The sequence below is a fragment of the Stegodyphus dumicola genome, chromosome 11, assembly GCF_044657685.1.
Source record: "Stegodyphus dumicola isolate Sdum_Otavi_A_Nest chromosome 11, ASM4465768v1".
NCBI classification, from domain to species: Eukaryota; Metazoa; Arthropoda; class Arachnida; order Araneae; family Eresidae; genus Stegodyphus; species Stegodyphus dumicola.
In genome coordinates this window covers 64,959,449-64,975,665 of record NC_140778.1, presented here as the reverse complement: position 1 = coordinate 64,975,665, position 16,217 = coordinate 64,959,449, and the positions used below count along the sequence as shown (strand labels likewise).

Below are 16,217 nucleotides of genomic sequence, written 5' to 3'. Positions count from 1 at the left end.
CAGCCTCGAATTAGGTTGTTCGATTTTTTAAAAGTATATTTAGATATAACTTAACCCCTTTTTTCCTGAATATTTTATCTATATTTTTAATAATCGCTTTAAATTATTTGCAGCATTGTTTAAGATGTTTAGGTTAAATAATTTTAGGAAGAAAATCTAAAATAAATAATAAAAAATTGAGATGGAAACTTTAATTTTGAATAACGTTAAAAAATTAATTGCACTACTGTTATAATATTTGAGAAGGTAAAAAAAATCTCGTTTAATTTTAATGCATTGCATCCTAAAGAGAAAAAGAAAATCACATTGTATTATATGTATTTATGCCATTGATTGCCTTTCTTTTCTTGAGATTATATTACTGGAACAAAATAATGCACTCTCTTTTCTTGAGATTATATTACTGGAACAAAATAATGCAATCTTAATTACTGATTTCCACACTCATGTGTATGTCATGGGGGGGGGGGATCAATACATCTTATTAACTATAAAAATTATTTTATATTGAATATGTATGAAACGGTAACAAACTTCAACTCAGTATTTATTATTAGGATCAAAACGATATTACAGTTAAAAATTCTCTCGCTCTCCTTTTTTTTTTTAAATACTATTTAAAATATTAATATTTTTAATATAATATACTATTTAAATAAGTTTTTCACATCGCATTTTTTCAATTACAATAAATTTCTAACAGCATCGTAGATGAGACAGAATTATAATCCAGATTATTTTTATTTTAATTGATTTTATAGAAAATAATGATAAAGCATTGAGCTTTATAAAAGTAATCTGATTTTTAAAATAATGCTGTTTAACTGTTTATGTTCAATGTTGCATGAATCATCTTTAGCTTTTTTTTTTTTTTAACAAAGTAAACATATCGCACAATCTTTTCTCAATAATTTAATGCTAATAATAGCGTTTTTCTTTTTTTATAGCAGGCAGTAATTGTTTATAAAATCAAAACGCGTACGACTTGGCGAAAAAAGGTTAACGCCAATTGGCGCAGCTTTCTATTTCAACGGAATACACGGAAAAAACATATAAAATTCAATTATTTGTAAAGGGTGATTCCAGTAAATAGTGTCACAGTATTTAATACATTTTGATGCTAATAATACATGCTGAAAATGTCATATGCGGCAATTTTCTTATACAATATGGCTGAAACTTTCCAACCAATTCATCAGAGATAGTAAAATGACAAAAATACTGAAAATAAAATAATAAATCATGCAGTTTTAACTTACCTATGAAAGGTTACAAGTCCTCCTTTCACGAAACTTTCTTTACATCCATAGGCGCTGCAGCGAATAACCATTTTTACTTAAATTTTATGTGACCAAGCAGAGCAGCAGTCTTTCGTCCCATAGAAAGCAATGTAAAGTATTTCCGCACTTTCGGAATTGAAGTCACGTGACACTAATGTTGGAACCGGTTGAAGGTTGCAATACGCTCTCTACCAGTATATTATCTCGTTGGCCCGAACGGCCCCAACGGTATCATTGTCTACTATCCAACGCACTACAGCCACGTCTGTACGTCCCTTGGTTACCGCACACCATTTCACGGCGCTTGTCTGAGACGGAGATACGCTCACAGAGGACTTTTAAGACTTTCCTTTGACCCCACAACATCGGAGGAGTCGTCTGGAGTGTTATCGCAGCCGATCATCATGGCTGGCGTCGTATAGTGTTCAGCGATGAATACCGCTTCACTCTTGAAGCAGATGACCGCCGTGTTCGTGTCTGGAGAGGACGGGGCCAGCGGTCCCAATCAGCCTTCGTTTTACAAAGGCATACAGCCATAACCCCTGGTGTAATGGTGTGGGGCACTGTTTCTTATGACAGCAGGTCATCTTTAATCATCCGCTGTATATCTTTAGCAGCTCAACGATATGTTGATACCATCCTAATGCCAGTTGCATTACCCTTCATGCCACGTCATCCTGGGGCCATTTTCCAACAAAGTAATGCCAGGCCACATACCGCTCGCATATCTTTGGACTGCTCGCATACTCTTCGTTGGCCAGCAAGGTCACCATACCTTTCACCAATCGAGCATGTCTGGGGCATGGTAGGCGCTAGATTCGGGCACCACAAAATATCGCAGATTTGGAGCGACAGCTGATGAATGCCTGGCAGAATGTGTCGCAGGATGGCATTAGGAACCTCTACCACTCCTTTCCTGGACAAATTCAAGCATGCATTGCCGCCAGGGCCGGTTCGACCAACTACTAATTTGAACACACAATGGGTGATTGTGAGTCGTAAACAGGTACTATGACCTTGATTTTTTAATCATTTTAATATCTGTGTATGAGCTATACACATATTCAATTTCATCAAAAACAACCACTTCCTTCATGGTGCTTCGATTTTTTTGCAAAAGAGTGTATAAATCTAATGTAATATCGTTAAGTCGCGCTTTCGAGACATGAAAAATGCGAGTTAAATTTTGTTATTCCGCCCAGTAGAACGGGAGGTATAGAACTGCTCTGTTTCTGTGTATGCATAACCAATACTTTATGTTTATATTCTATGAAGTAAATCGTAATTTAATGAAGGTCTATTTTCAGAATTGTTATCTTTATGGGATTTTGATGGAACCGTGTTCTTAAGCATGAAATCCATATTAAATGTATCTTGGTGTAAAAATTGTGCTACGTCTTTTAATTCTTAAATACATATGGATTTGAGATATGTAATAAAGAAACATGCAGTTTTTGAAGCTATTTTGATAAATAAGAAAATTGAGCAGTCAGAGCATTAAAAATCATATTTTGTATTGGCATTAAATGTGAACTATTTTTTAATAGCAGTTGCGCTGCTTTTTGAAGAGGTTTCAAAAGAGCAAAAGCTGTTTTAAATAAAAATAATAATAATAATAATAATTAGCAATTCAACTTACAAAACTTTTATTATAAAATTACATGATGAAATAGTACATAATGCAGAAATACATCAGTTATTTGTCTTTGCCTATCAATAAAATTATTTTAAAACATTTATACAAAACATTATATTCAAATAAAGAATATTCAGCCAAAAGTCATGTAGTGCCAAAAGTTAATTAAGCTCTTTGTAGACATTTATTTATATGAGAATTGCAGTCTCCTTGACAATTTTCTGCATCCTATAATTATTTTCGAAGTTTGTCAGAACTTAAAAATACAGGAGGTGCCACTTATGTGATCAAGCTTGTCCATGAGTATTTTGACAGCATTTAAACAATGGTGTTGGTGTATTTAATTATGGCAAAGCACACGAGGGCTATCTGCCTAAGGGGAGGGATGCCTTTCGTGGAGGACTTTCTAAGGGAAACTGGCTCGTATACACGTTACACATGGGGAAAACCACGAAAACGCCCATGGAGCCAGCCCGTTCGCGGGATTCGAACCTCGGACCGAACTACCAGTGTTCAGCGACTTTACCGCTCGGCCGCTGGTGGGCTAGCATTTAAACAATGAGGAAAAAATATCCTTCAATGGAATTTCACTAACTTAACATAAATATAGCAAGAAACGTACATAAAAGTGTAAATAATCACAGAAATTTACTTAGAAAAAATGTAGGAAATTTATTTATGAACTGTTCATAGTATTTCTAGAAATTATTTGACCGATGTGCATACCACCAGTGTTGCCAGATTGTGCGATTTTTCGCAAATTTGCGACTTTTGACAAACTTATGTTACTAAAATTTTAGTATTTACGATTTTGCGAAATTTTTGCGACTTTCATCATTTCCTTACGCTACTTTTTGCGACTTCAAAAATTTTTTTTTAATATATCATAAAATGCTTTGTAAAACCCAGAATTATATACCTTAATACTAATAGCCATGATTTTAGTGCTCTACAGATTTTGTTTTTAAGACAGTCCTCCCCCCTTCAGTTCTATGGTGATAACGAATCGAACAAAAGAACTTGCAGCTTGCGTGCCATATATTGGGTACCCGAACAGAGAAAGAAATAAAATTCATCCTCCTGATTATAATATTGCTGAGAACTAGGGAATAGAAATGACTTAAAAATCAAAACAACTGCACTTTTCTAAATAACTACACAAATTTAGCAGTGAAAGAACAAACAAAGCATCAGAATTTGAAATAAGTCCACCACCCAGAACAGAAAACTCACTGAAAAGCATTCCTCAATTAAAATGTGCACAAATAAGCGAAAAAAAAACACTGGATTAAAAAAATTAACTGCCAACTCAAAATATTTAGCACAAAAACGCTAACAATCTAAACATGAGGAATATCTTACTAATTAATTTAAAAAGAGAAATCTAAATTAAATGAGAATTAATTACAAAAGGAATAAGCAATATAGTTTTAAAATTTTAGTTAAAGCTAAGAAATACGTAATTAAAACGGCTAAGGATCGAAGTAAATATGACGTCAAAAAATAACGTGATCCCTGATGTCATTTGCGAATTTTTTAGTCTTCTTTTGCTACCTAAGTTGAAAAATTTCTAGCAACACTGCATACCACTAATCTTAATACTCGGAGGACATCCCTCATTTCCTGAAGAGATGCATAATTTTAAATTAGGCCAAATTATGTACGAATGTATAAATATTCGAAAAAAATCGAAGATGTATTTCATACTTTGCTGGTTTGTCAATTGGAAGGAAATTTATAAAATGTGAATCGTTTCATACTTTGTCGGCTAGTTTTCAAGCATTCTATAAAATGCTTTAGTATTCCATTTGGATGCCATTCGTTAAGAGTCAAATACGACTCTTTCGATTGAGAGAGTATGTTAGTTATACTAATTCTACGTGCCACTTGTCAAAATAGCCCAAGCTGTAACATCTCCAACAGGCCCGAGATTAAATAGCCCCAATAAAATGGCTTTCAAAAGTATTCAGAATTTGAATGTGGGTCGTTTTATCGGGCTTTTTAAAATAAATGTGGGCTATTTCTTCTGCACTGTGTCGTCCGGCTGTTTAGTCTTTGGCTATTTTGACCCTTGTAAAAGCTGTAAATAATCTCTTGTATAACAACGATAATTATGTAATCGTGAAAGCTATATTGCTGAGCTATTTTGGCAGGAATTATTTTCGTAGGGATTTCTTTCAGGGCTTTTCAGGCTTGAACTGTTTCGTTGGGGGTGTTGTTTCTACGTGTATATGTAAGTGTATATGTGTTTAAATTATCAATTGATGTTAAGTTTTCCTGTCATATAAGTTAGTTGCGGGTCCTGGACTACACCCGAGTAGTCTTTTGCAAAGTCGTGTGGGTGTCCAGGGCTTGCAGTCACCTGTCACCTGTCATATAAGTTCCAGAATTACTCACTAGGTACCTACGTGTTAAAAATTACTTCTGAAAAAGTGTCAGCAATGCGGGTTGGTGCTCCACTTGCTTTTCCAGTCTTCCTCGGTGTTAAAAATTACTTCTGGAAAAGTGGCAATAATGCGGGTTGGTGCTCCACTTGCTTTTCCAATCTTCATAGGCATTACATATAATGTGGCTCCGTATATAGGAAGTTCTTCCATGTTGGCTACATTCTCCAAGGCGAATTTTCCGTTTCCAAGAAGGATTCTGTGCGACATAAATTCGCGTGAAATTCCCCGATCAAAAGAAAATGTGTCGATACCAATGCCGGGAATGTTTCTGTTGTCGATTAGCCATTGTACTGCTTCGGGGGAAAATCCTGGATATCGCAACTTTGTAATATCATTTTCAGACGTACCAGCGTATGCAGTAAGGTTTCCCCATCTGCGTCCCCAGCCGCTTCTGAGAAGTACTATAGTTCCATTTAAATTTTGCTGTGTCTTCCTCTCCCAGTTGAGGAGGTCATCGATCGTGAGTTCCTCGTCAGGATTCTGATTGGCTCTTTCGGTTATGTCTATAACAGCTGCCGGAGCAATTAAAGTGGACAAAGGAATTTCATCAACACTCATGCCGCCCTTGGAGAAATGACAGGGGGCGTCCATATGAGTACCAAGATGGATTCCTGATGAGAACTCATCAAATTGTAACCTAAAGTAATATAAATCGCTCTATTACTGCCTTAATCAAATTATCTGGAATATTTATAGAAATTTAACACACTTCATTCAGTGGCGTAGCTAGACTTTTCACCGCCCTTCTCAATGCATACCAAAAGATCAAATCTGTAAAATGCTAGAACGACATACAAGGAAATAAATAACAACTCTGTGTTAATTTAAGAAATAAAAACTCTTAATTCCAGAATTTAAAGCTTTATTTTAATTAATCAATTATATTATTATTATTATATTCCTTACCAGAATGCAAATTAGGTTTTTTGTGTATTTAAGCTGAGGGCTTTGAATGTTTGAACTGGAGCTTCTGGCGGCCGCGTTTTGCTGTTTCTTACTCTCGACAGCTGTGTCCAAATTATATTTCGGCTTTGGCAGCTTGCTAGCCGATGTTCTAAAACCACTCCGGTACAATTCTGAGTCGTCTTAGATAGGTTATTTTATGTATAAAGTATCTAAGATGACTCAAAGATGTTATCAGCGTATGTTACTTACATTGAAATTTTGACGGGTCACGGCCCCTTTCCCATGCACTTTTAGGCAAGGAACTTAGCTGCTTTATATCAGTCTGTATATGAAGAAAGAGCTAGCCCCGAACATTGCTTATTTAAATGCTCCCTCACATCTCAACATCGCTGTGTTCAGCTGTGTGAACATCACACAACTGAACATCATCTAAAATTTAAGACATCAGAAAGTGAAATAAATCCTTATAAGATATGCTATCAAGAACAAACATCTCAAAGAAAATCATAAACGTAAACGTTATATAATAATCATAAACACATAGCTCCACCAGAGGGACGGAGCTATGCAACACAGCAACGCATGGCGGGACCCCTTATGGGTCCTTGTGAAGGGTAGTTACCTGGATAATTTGGGCTGCTGAACAAAACTAACATTGCTTATTTTTAAACAATGGGTGTCCGCCATACATTGATCTGAATACTCGCATCTACTATGAATTCGTCCTCAAAAGTCTGTTCAATCATTAATGTTAGAGAAATATTGTAAAATGAAAAATTATTTAGTTTACAGAGAGCTGCAGTGGAAGGACAACACCTGTTGACCCAACGATAAAACACTGGTGCCTTTGCCAACTATCGACTATGTTAATTTGAATACCCGCGAAATAGCGCGAGTTTCGTCTGTAGCATAACCTGTGCCTGTTCTGTAATTGCTCTTAAACTAATTGTTTGTGTTTTAAGTGCGAAAACATGATATTTAATAAATAAAGGTAACACATTTTTTAAAAAACGCCCTTTTGGACGTAATTTCAAATCTGAAACCTTTCAGATTTTCTTTTCTTCTTATTATTTATTTATTTAATCTTGGTGCTTTTTCCTGGTGATCTTCCAGAGGGAGTTCTAATTTTAGAAATCAAACGCTGACCTGTTTTAACTTGGAAAATGCCTTTCTGGCAAATCACCCCCGTCTAGCTACGCCACTGACTTTATTAAAAGAAATATATTAACAAAAACGTTACAAATACAATACAATTAATAATGTTAAACTACAGTAACCTGTTTCCTTAGCTAATTGTACAATATTTTTTCAACCAATCTTTTCAGGTTTAACACTTGCAAACATATATTTTATCTGTTGTATTTAAAAGAGTGCAGAGATCTTCCTTGCTACAAGTTTACAATATTAATATATTTTTTCGACCAATGGGATGATCATTATACGGATGGATTGCGCTTGCGTGTATTCGGCTATCGACCCATTGATTATAATGTATCCCCTTTAAAATTTCATCGACCTCCAGTGGGTCAGTATCGACCCTCTTGAGAGCATCTGAGATAGAACATGTAAAGTTGAGGTTGAGAACGAAAACTTATAAGGTATTTCTCACGCCTTTTATATGATAAAAGGATATGATTCCAGATATTCTCAAGGGCAAAGTTTAGAAGATCAACTACCAAACTCTGCTAACTCAGAAACAAGGAACGGTGAGCTAAGAACTAGAAGTGGGAGAGTGATTAGAAAGCCGGCCAGGTATTTGGACTGATTTTAGACTGTTAAAACTGTTAACTCTTTAAAAAAACGGAAGATGTAATATTTAATAATTTGTAAATGGTAACATTTAATATTTAGTAATACATTCTAAGACTGTAAATAAATAGTTTCTAAAAGCTAAAAGTGTACCCTCATAATAATATACTTAGCATGCCTTCGTGGTGCAGTGGTTAGAACGCTTGACGCGTATTTGAGAGGTCCGTGGTTCGAATCCCGGTGAGGACATTGCACACTTTTCATCTCTTCTTTTTTCAAAATATACCTAATGTCTCCACAGTGGCGCCCGAACTAAAAGGTGGTGAATGATGATTCTTCACCACCAGGATTTGGCGATTGGGTCCCCTAAAACCCCAGTCGTCCTTTAAAAAAGGGAGTATATAAGATATTTTTCCCGCCTTCCTAGCATGCCTTCGTGGAGTAGTGGTTAGCATGCTCGAGGCGTATTCGAGAAGTCCGTGGTTCGAGTCCCGGCGAGGGCATTGCTGATTTTTCATCTCTCCTGCTTTCGAAAAATACATGATGTCTCTACAAACTGGCTTCAGATGTAAAAAATAGCATCCGTTGGAAATTATTTTACAAAAAGAAAGGCTGGAATCGTATTGAAATGTTGACTTCATATTCAAAATCATCGTCAACAAATTCAAAAGAATTCCTAAAGTTTTTCACTAACGGAGATGTTACACTGGGGAACAACAATTTTGTTTTCTGAGATGTGTGACTTGCTGTTAACTACTATCTGTTGGCTTCCGAATCCAAAAATAATCAAAGTTTTTGTCCGTCATGTCAACTTTTTAAGGTATAGATACCCTTTGTCTTAATCATACAAAATATGCATCTAAAGGAAAATAAAGGGAAAATTTACCAGATATACTGTTAACAAAGAAATTCATACTAATGCTATATTCTGGCGTATATTCCGCCGTATAATCTGGCGTATAACACGCACCGGTGTATAACGGACATCTATATTTTTAAACTAGATTTTTTTTTAATTTAATTATATTCGCCGTATAACGCGTATCCTTTTCTTTACGAAAAAACCTGAAAGATACGTGTTTATTTTTTGAAGTCATTCATTCGAAGGTTTTTCTCAGTCTTTTGAACAATGGTATACTGAATTGACAAGCGATAAGGGCAACGGGGAGGGAAATGGTTGGGGAAATAAATAATTCTACAAAGAGGGTGGGTTTTATTCAATACAAATGCGTGCCCAAGAATGTTTTTCTAAGGTTTCGAAAAAAGGGGGACATAACTCGGGATAAGAATACTTTTCGGACACGAATGAATTCGCAGAATTAGGGGTTCCGTTTTATTTTTTTTCAGCGTTCTTTGTCCCTGAGGGACCATTGTTTTTGTTTTGCGATTTTGCGTCGAATCAGTCTGAATGTCAGTTTCACTTTTCAAAGTGCTGCCACCAAATATCATCGCCGTGTATTATATTTCAAAATTGAGGTTAAAAGCTTCCATTAAAATAACACAAACTAAACTAAAACCAAAATATTTATGCAACGTTGTTTTTGTACATAATCATTAAGATAAATAAATCATAACAAAAATGTTTTATGCAGCTGAAAGCACGGATTTTACGTTCTCTTATTTATAGAAAGGCGTTTCATTTTTGATACTTTATCAAAAATGAAATGAGGCAATTTCCTGTTCGGGCTTATTTTGGAATACAATTACAGAACTCCCCACTAAGGCTCAAATGGGACTAGACTATTAAGACCGTTTTGGGGAGTGGACTCAGTCGGTATTACCCCATATTTTTCTCTTCACTCGGGGGGTCCCTGAGATCATTATCCGGGATACTGCCCCACTTGCCCGGGGACCTAATTGTAATCATCATATGCTTCTTAACTGTAATAAATTACGCATGAGAATAAAAACGCTACTTACCAGAATCCTTCTGGAGTTGTTCCATTCATGTTTGTGGTAAGTTCGAATGGTTTGGCTGTAGGGAAGTGTAGAGTTGTTTCGTCAAATGTATAGGTCATATCCACCATACGTTTAGCTATGGGCCATGCGTTGGAATTGAGTAAGCAATAAAAACATATCGTCAAAATATAAATTTTTGCATTCATTTTTTTATATTTGGCAAATTTTTTAAACGATTTATAGATGACTGAAACTTGAAGCAGACGATTTCAGTTCTACAGAATTTTATTCCCTAAAAAATTAATACCGAATAATACAGCCAATTAAGAAGAGTAATGCAACTTCAGCAAGAGCGTTTTATCTGCATCTGCACCTAAGTTATGAATTATGTTCTTATATATAATTAAAAATGATAAGGATACTCTGCCATATCACTAATAATCTTGTCAAGATAGACCAGATTCTATAAATGACACAGCGAATTACGTATGTTATGTGTAAACAGCAAGAGAGATATCACTGATATATTGAAAGCGTTAAAGATAAGACCAAGAACAATTTTCTCGGGAATAAAAATAATTGCATATCTCCGATAAACAGTTTTTTCTGTTAATCTTTTTTGATTGAGAAGATTCTAAAGGCAAAGGTGCAGAAAGGAAAAATTGAGACTCGTTGAATAATGTATGACTAAGCAAATTCGGTAGCACAACATATAATAAAAGAGTCTGTGTGTGTATGTTTTGGTTCATGCTGCGTGTAAGCTAATAAACCCAGGGCTACGAAATTTGGTACGTAGGTGCATCTAGACAAGAGCCAGTGCACTTGGAAGCAATTTTTCCAAAATTCGAATCCGATTTTTTTTAACAATCTTTTTTGATGAAATCGCATCATTTTGAATAGTTTCATTCTTTTAGAAATGTGGTTTTCGCAACAGTTTTTCATTCAGTGCTTTGTATACTGGACTGCTGACTGTTGAAAATATGAGATAAAATAATATTAATTATACATGCACAACGCAATTTTCTAATTCTGACGCGCATGTGTCTCGCGAGGCACAACAGAAAGAATTTCCTTCCCCCCCTCTCTCTCTTTATTAGCTAATGGCAAAGAGGTTTGTGTATTTTGAATTATGTCATCCACAAAACACAATATTGATTGATTATTGCTTTCTGATGATAGTTTCATTCTTTTAGAAATGTGGTTTTGACTACAGTTTTTCATTCATTGCTTTGGATACTGGACTACTGACTGTTTTCTCTTGAAAATATGAGATTTATTGCTTATTTCATTGTAATAATTCATTAATTGTTCATTTTTTATATTATGTTTTAATTATATATAATTTGGGTAAAAATTTACAATTGGGTGCCCCTTGTTTTTCTGGCGATTCTTTTTTGGCGCCAAAGTCGGCACCAAGAAAGCACAATTTGAAGATAGTCGCCACTCAAAACCAAAATAAGAAGTAAAAGAATTGCAAAAACTCGGTGTCCATGTATACATCAATCTATTTTCACATAAAAAACATCATAGAATTGCACAAACTCGCCCCTGCGCACTGCCTTGACTTTGTCCATGTACACATCGATCTATTTTCATTAAAACATTTCAGGAAGGTAAAACTAAGTTAAAACTATCATGGTAACCAGAAATGGGATTTCATCACCAAAACTGAACAAAATTTGTTGCCAATCGAAAGGGCACCCGATTCTACACTACAGCCACAATTTTAATTATACAAAAGTTTTGCTTTTTTTTTTTTTTTTTTTTTTTTTTTTTTTTTTTTTTAGGGGAAACAAAAGTTCTTAACTTCCTTTATACCATTTGAATTCTCAAGATTTTGGTAAGGGAAGTTGATTAATTTGATTAATTTATTTATTAGGATAATTAATATTTGTGTTAAGGGATATTGCTTATTTCATTGTTATTTTTTTATATATGTCATACATTTTTATTTAAATTTCTTTTTTTCCTTTTTTTGTTGTTGTTGTTTCTTTTTTGATACTGTTACAGAGTAAAATTCTGTGCAGTTTTTAAATTTAATATTTGCTGTTCCCTTTAGGCATTTTTCTGGTACTTCTGATACATTTAAAAGCCAGGAGAAGGCTGGCCGCGTAATGGCTAGTTGTAGACCCATGTGATGCCGTGCTACTTCGTATCTGCGATTTCTAAAGTTTTTCTTCTTGACGGAGTAAAAACCATGGCATAACTAGAAATTCTACCGTCCGCGGAGGTTGCCTTTTTTGCCGCCAGAAGCGGCTTCAAAATTTGCCTTCCCTTCATGTTATCATATTATACAAATGCAGATAATGTTTACACATTTTTAGAGCGACCATTGTCTCCATTTAACTAATGTTTAAAATACAAGATTATTTTTTAAATGCTCGAAACACATAGCCTTTTCTTAAATTCCTACTATTAGCTCACACTCTCTCTATATCTTATTCAAATTTTCAATCGTTAATAAAATACTTTTTATTCATCCACTCAAGTTCAAATACATTTTTTAAACTTGTAGTGGATGACAGTTGATGTTAATACAGTTTTTTTCACATATTAATATTTTTTTGTACTTTTATTTTTTATTTATTTTTCTTTGTTGACCTAGGTAGGAATTTAATTTTTTTTATTGAATTAATTTTCAATAATAAAGTACTTGCCAATGCCAATGATTTCAAATTACGGAGTGCCTATGGTTTAAAACCATTTATTTCCTCATCAGAATTAAATAAAGTGAGCAGAAATAAGAAAATTGCATAAGTTAGTTTACTTTGCAAGCTAGAGGGAGCCACATGTGCTCGAGAAAGGTTAGGGATAGAGATAAATATAAACAATTAATAATTTTTTTTTTTTTTTTTTTTTTTTTTTTTTTGTCGATACTTTTATGCCGGGCTGTCGCTTAGACTCTATAATTGACTTATTCATCCACTCAAGCTCAAATACATTTTTTTAAACTTGCAGTGGAGGACACTTAATGTTAATACAGTTTGTTTTTAAAAAAAATAATATTCTTTTTTTGTATTTTTAAATTTTTTAAAAAACTTTTCCTTGTTGACCTAAGTAGGAATTGACTTCAATATTTTTATTTATTTATTTATTTTATTTATTTATTTATTTTTTTTTATTTTTTATTTATTTATTTTTTTTTTTTCATATTACTTGTTTTGGACTATAAGTCTGCATCATGATTTACGTGCTAAAAGGGTTTTTCGTAAAATTTTCACGGGCACTGATTTCCACTTCTTTCCAGATTCCATCAATCATGGTGGGTTTACACTGTCCGAAGGTACAATATTCCATAGGTGGACCTCACAAATGTATATTGAGAAGGTATACATTTAATACCTGTTTCAGTCTTTAAATTCAGATCGAAAAATTAATTTTCTTAATAATTTTGACCTAATTAAACAAGTCAAATGTTTTCCGTTCAACGATACTAATTAGTTTCTACCAATCACAAGCGCTTCCCAGCCTGTCTCTCCAGATTTCAACTACGATAAAACAATTTTTGTACCACTTCCTCGAAAATTGCAGTCTTTTTACTAATTTAAGAATTCAATATAATATAAATTTCAATAATTCTTTCTCAGACTATAAACATTTTAAACTTTTCTGCAAATTAGTTATGAAGGTTATCAATGATGAGCGACCTAGCGGTGGGGGTGCCTATCTAATATTAAAAACGGTTTAATTTCCTGGTGGTGCTCTTCGTCTTATGTTCTTGTTTGAGTAATATTAATTTTATTGTGTGTGTGTTTAAATGTTGTGGTGTTCTTTTCCTTATCCTTATTTTCATTATTATTTTTCTTAGGTTTTATCATTTCTTCTATTATATCCTTTTGTAAGAGTTGTTGAATATCAGGAAATTTCAGAAAATTAAGTGTTTTAATACTTTTAAACTTTGAACCTTGGTGCCGGACACACTAACTCAAAAATATAATATTAAAAACAATAATATAATCTTTCCCACATTCCAAATCTAATTCATAATATTCATATATCATATCGGCATTCTTATAAACATTTGTATAGTTGTAGTAAAATTTAACTTTTAGGTTTGCGTTATGAGTAACCTATGCAAAAGGAAATATCAATAACCCCAAATTCAATTAAACTCCATGTTTCTTAAAAGCCTCCCGGCTCAAAGAAATAGAGGGACATGACATACCACAGTAACTTATACACTAGATAAACAAATGAAACATAAAATATACATCAAACACATTTATTAATTTCTAGAATAGTCAAACATATGATAACTAGGTAAACTGATCAGTCCCCTACAAATTAAGCTTAAGATGTAAATTAACATATTCATTTTAAATCTTACACTCTAGTTACTAGTCTAGTACTTAGTCTAGAGTTAGGTGTACTAAATTTTTTTTAACATTACATTCGTTTACAGGTATATTTATATAACTTTTCATTACTTAAATCTTCAAATCATTTCGTTTACAAGTACATTAATATAACTACTCATTATTTAATTCTTCTAACTTTAAGTATTTGTTCCCTCTAAGAACACTGATAATTTCCACATCGATTAATTAATTTAAGTAATTACTCAAATTTCAACAAACATTAAAATGACAACTCTTGCTTGAGTATTAAGATAATTATTAAAGTAAAACAAATAAAATAAAAAAATCACTCACGGGGTGAAGTCCATACCGCTCACTCACTTTACTCGGGAATACCTTCGTATACTGATTAATAAGGCGTTTTGACTGCTCTACAGATCGTTTACCGTCCAAAGTTTTCTCGAGCGCCACATTATTCCTGCTGTCCTTTATTCACAAAATCCTCGTTAATGGTGATAGACATTTCTTGGGAATTTTAAAGATCACTTGGTTGAAACACCACTGAAGCTGTCCTTACAATAAATAAATTCCAGAGGACGGAAGGGTGAAAAACATCGACGCAGCTGACACAGGCAGAATAAACAGCATCGCACACCTTAGACGGATCCTACACGAGTCTCTTTCATTCTGGAAGCATCAAAACCCACGAAAAAACGTAGAGCACCTTTGGAACAAAATCTAATTAGAAAGTCAAAGTCGGTAAAAACAGAAATACCGCATCAGGATATCAAGATCACCAAGAGAATCTGCAGTACAATTCTTGGAACAAGAGAATCGAAATTCTCTGCTGAGCTCTACGCCTTATGCCAACGCAAATTCTGGCCAGCTAAACGCCTAGAGAAAATCATACCCGCTGCCCGCTGGTTCACGCGGCTCGCGAGAGCAAGACTCGAAGTGTCAAGCCCCCACTTTTTTTTTTTCTTTTCCTTCTTCAAAAATCAGAATCCGAATAATTTCTAGCCTGGTGCAAGCACCCAGGAAATCTCGGTTTCTCCGCCTCTGTGAGTTCATAGGCTTTCAAAAATCATAACATTAAAATCACACAAATGCCGGAATTTTACGTTATCTAAACTGAGAAAATGACACACCCATGACGAATCAAACACCAGGAAATCTGACAATGCAGTCCGGAAAACATCTGTACACACAACGTGAGAGAAAAAATGGACCCCCCAACTAACAAGCGAAACTAAGCTTTACGAGAATCCAATTACCTAAACTTAGTACATTCCCCATTGTTATGAAGTAAGCAAACTGCAACTTTAACGAAGCGACGGGAAGACTATTTTCGTTTCAAACTCCATTAGTAACAAGCGACAGTTGCTCAGATTCTTTATTGTATATTGTTCTTTTTTCCTCCTGATTGCATTTTGTTTTTACTAGTGGCACTAAGGCGTCGCACTTCGTATTTTGTTTCTCTTGTGTGTACATGTATTCTTCTGTGAAATAGTTGTTAAAAATAGTTAATTATGTATGGATTAGTAATTAGGTACTTAAGGAAAAAATATGTATTTAACTATTAGCAATTATGTATTTAAACTCTTACTCATTTAATTATTTAGCACATTCAGTTATATTTCTCATAATTCGAAACTTTTATCATGTTATTCGACGAGGGGTAGGGCTATGGCGCCCAGGCACCCTGGTGGTTAAGCACCGCAGTTCAATGTACAACACCCCACTGCCTCCATTGTTAGTAAAAAGGCCATAAAACCAATCAACCCTCAGGATGTGTTTCCTTGCAACCGTCTCACGCCTTTGTTACAATTCCTACTCAAGAATAACGAGTTAAATAAAACTTTAACAGCTTAAGAATACTTTTTTCCAATACAAATAAAAATATTAGAATAATAATAACTTAAAACACATATTAATAATTAAAATTCGCGACATAACAGAGACAGTCCTAAAAAATGTCTTTTGTATTTGTACACATACTCTG

At 34.1% G+C, this 16,217-nt stretch overlaps 1 protein-coding gene across 1 annotated transcript; it reads right to left on the bottom strand.

Annotated features, from left to right (window-relative positions):
- Window positions 1-2,909: 2,909 nt before the first annotated feature.
- LOC118196622 (uncharacterized) lies at window positions 2,910-10,301 on the bottom strand. Its single transcript, XM_035368092.2, has 2 exons — window positions 9,939-10,301; window positions 2,910-6,000 (listed from the first exon to the last, which is right to left on the bottom strand). The coding sequence occupies exons 1-2, from the start codon at window positions 10,121-10,123 to the stop codon at window positions 5,352-5,354; spliced, it is 834 nt and encodes a 277-aa protein (XP_035223983.1). The 5' UTR covers window positions 10,124-10,301; the 3' UTR covers window positions 2,910-5,351.
- Between the last annotated feature and the right edge of the window lie 5,916 nt (window positions 10,302-16,217).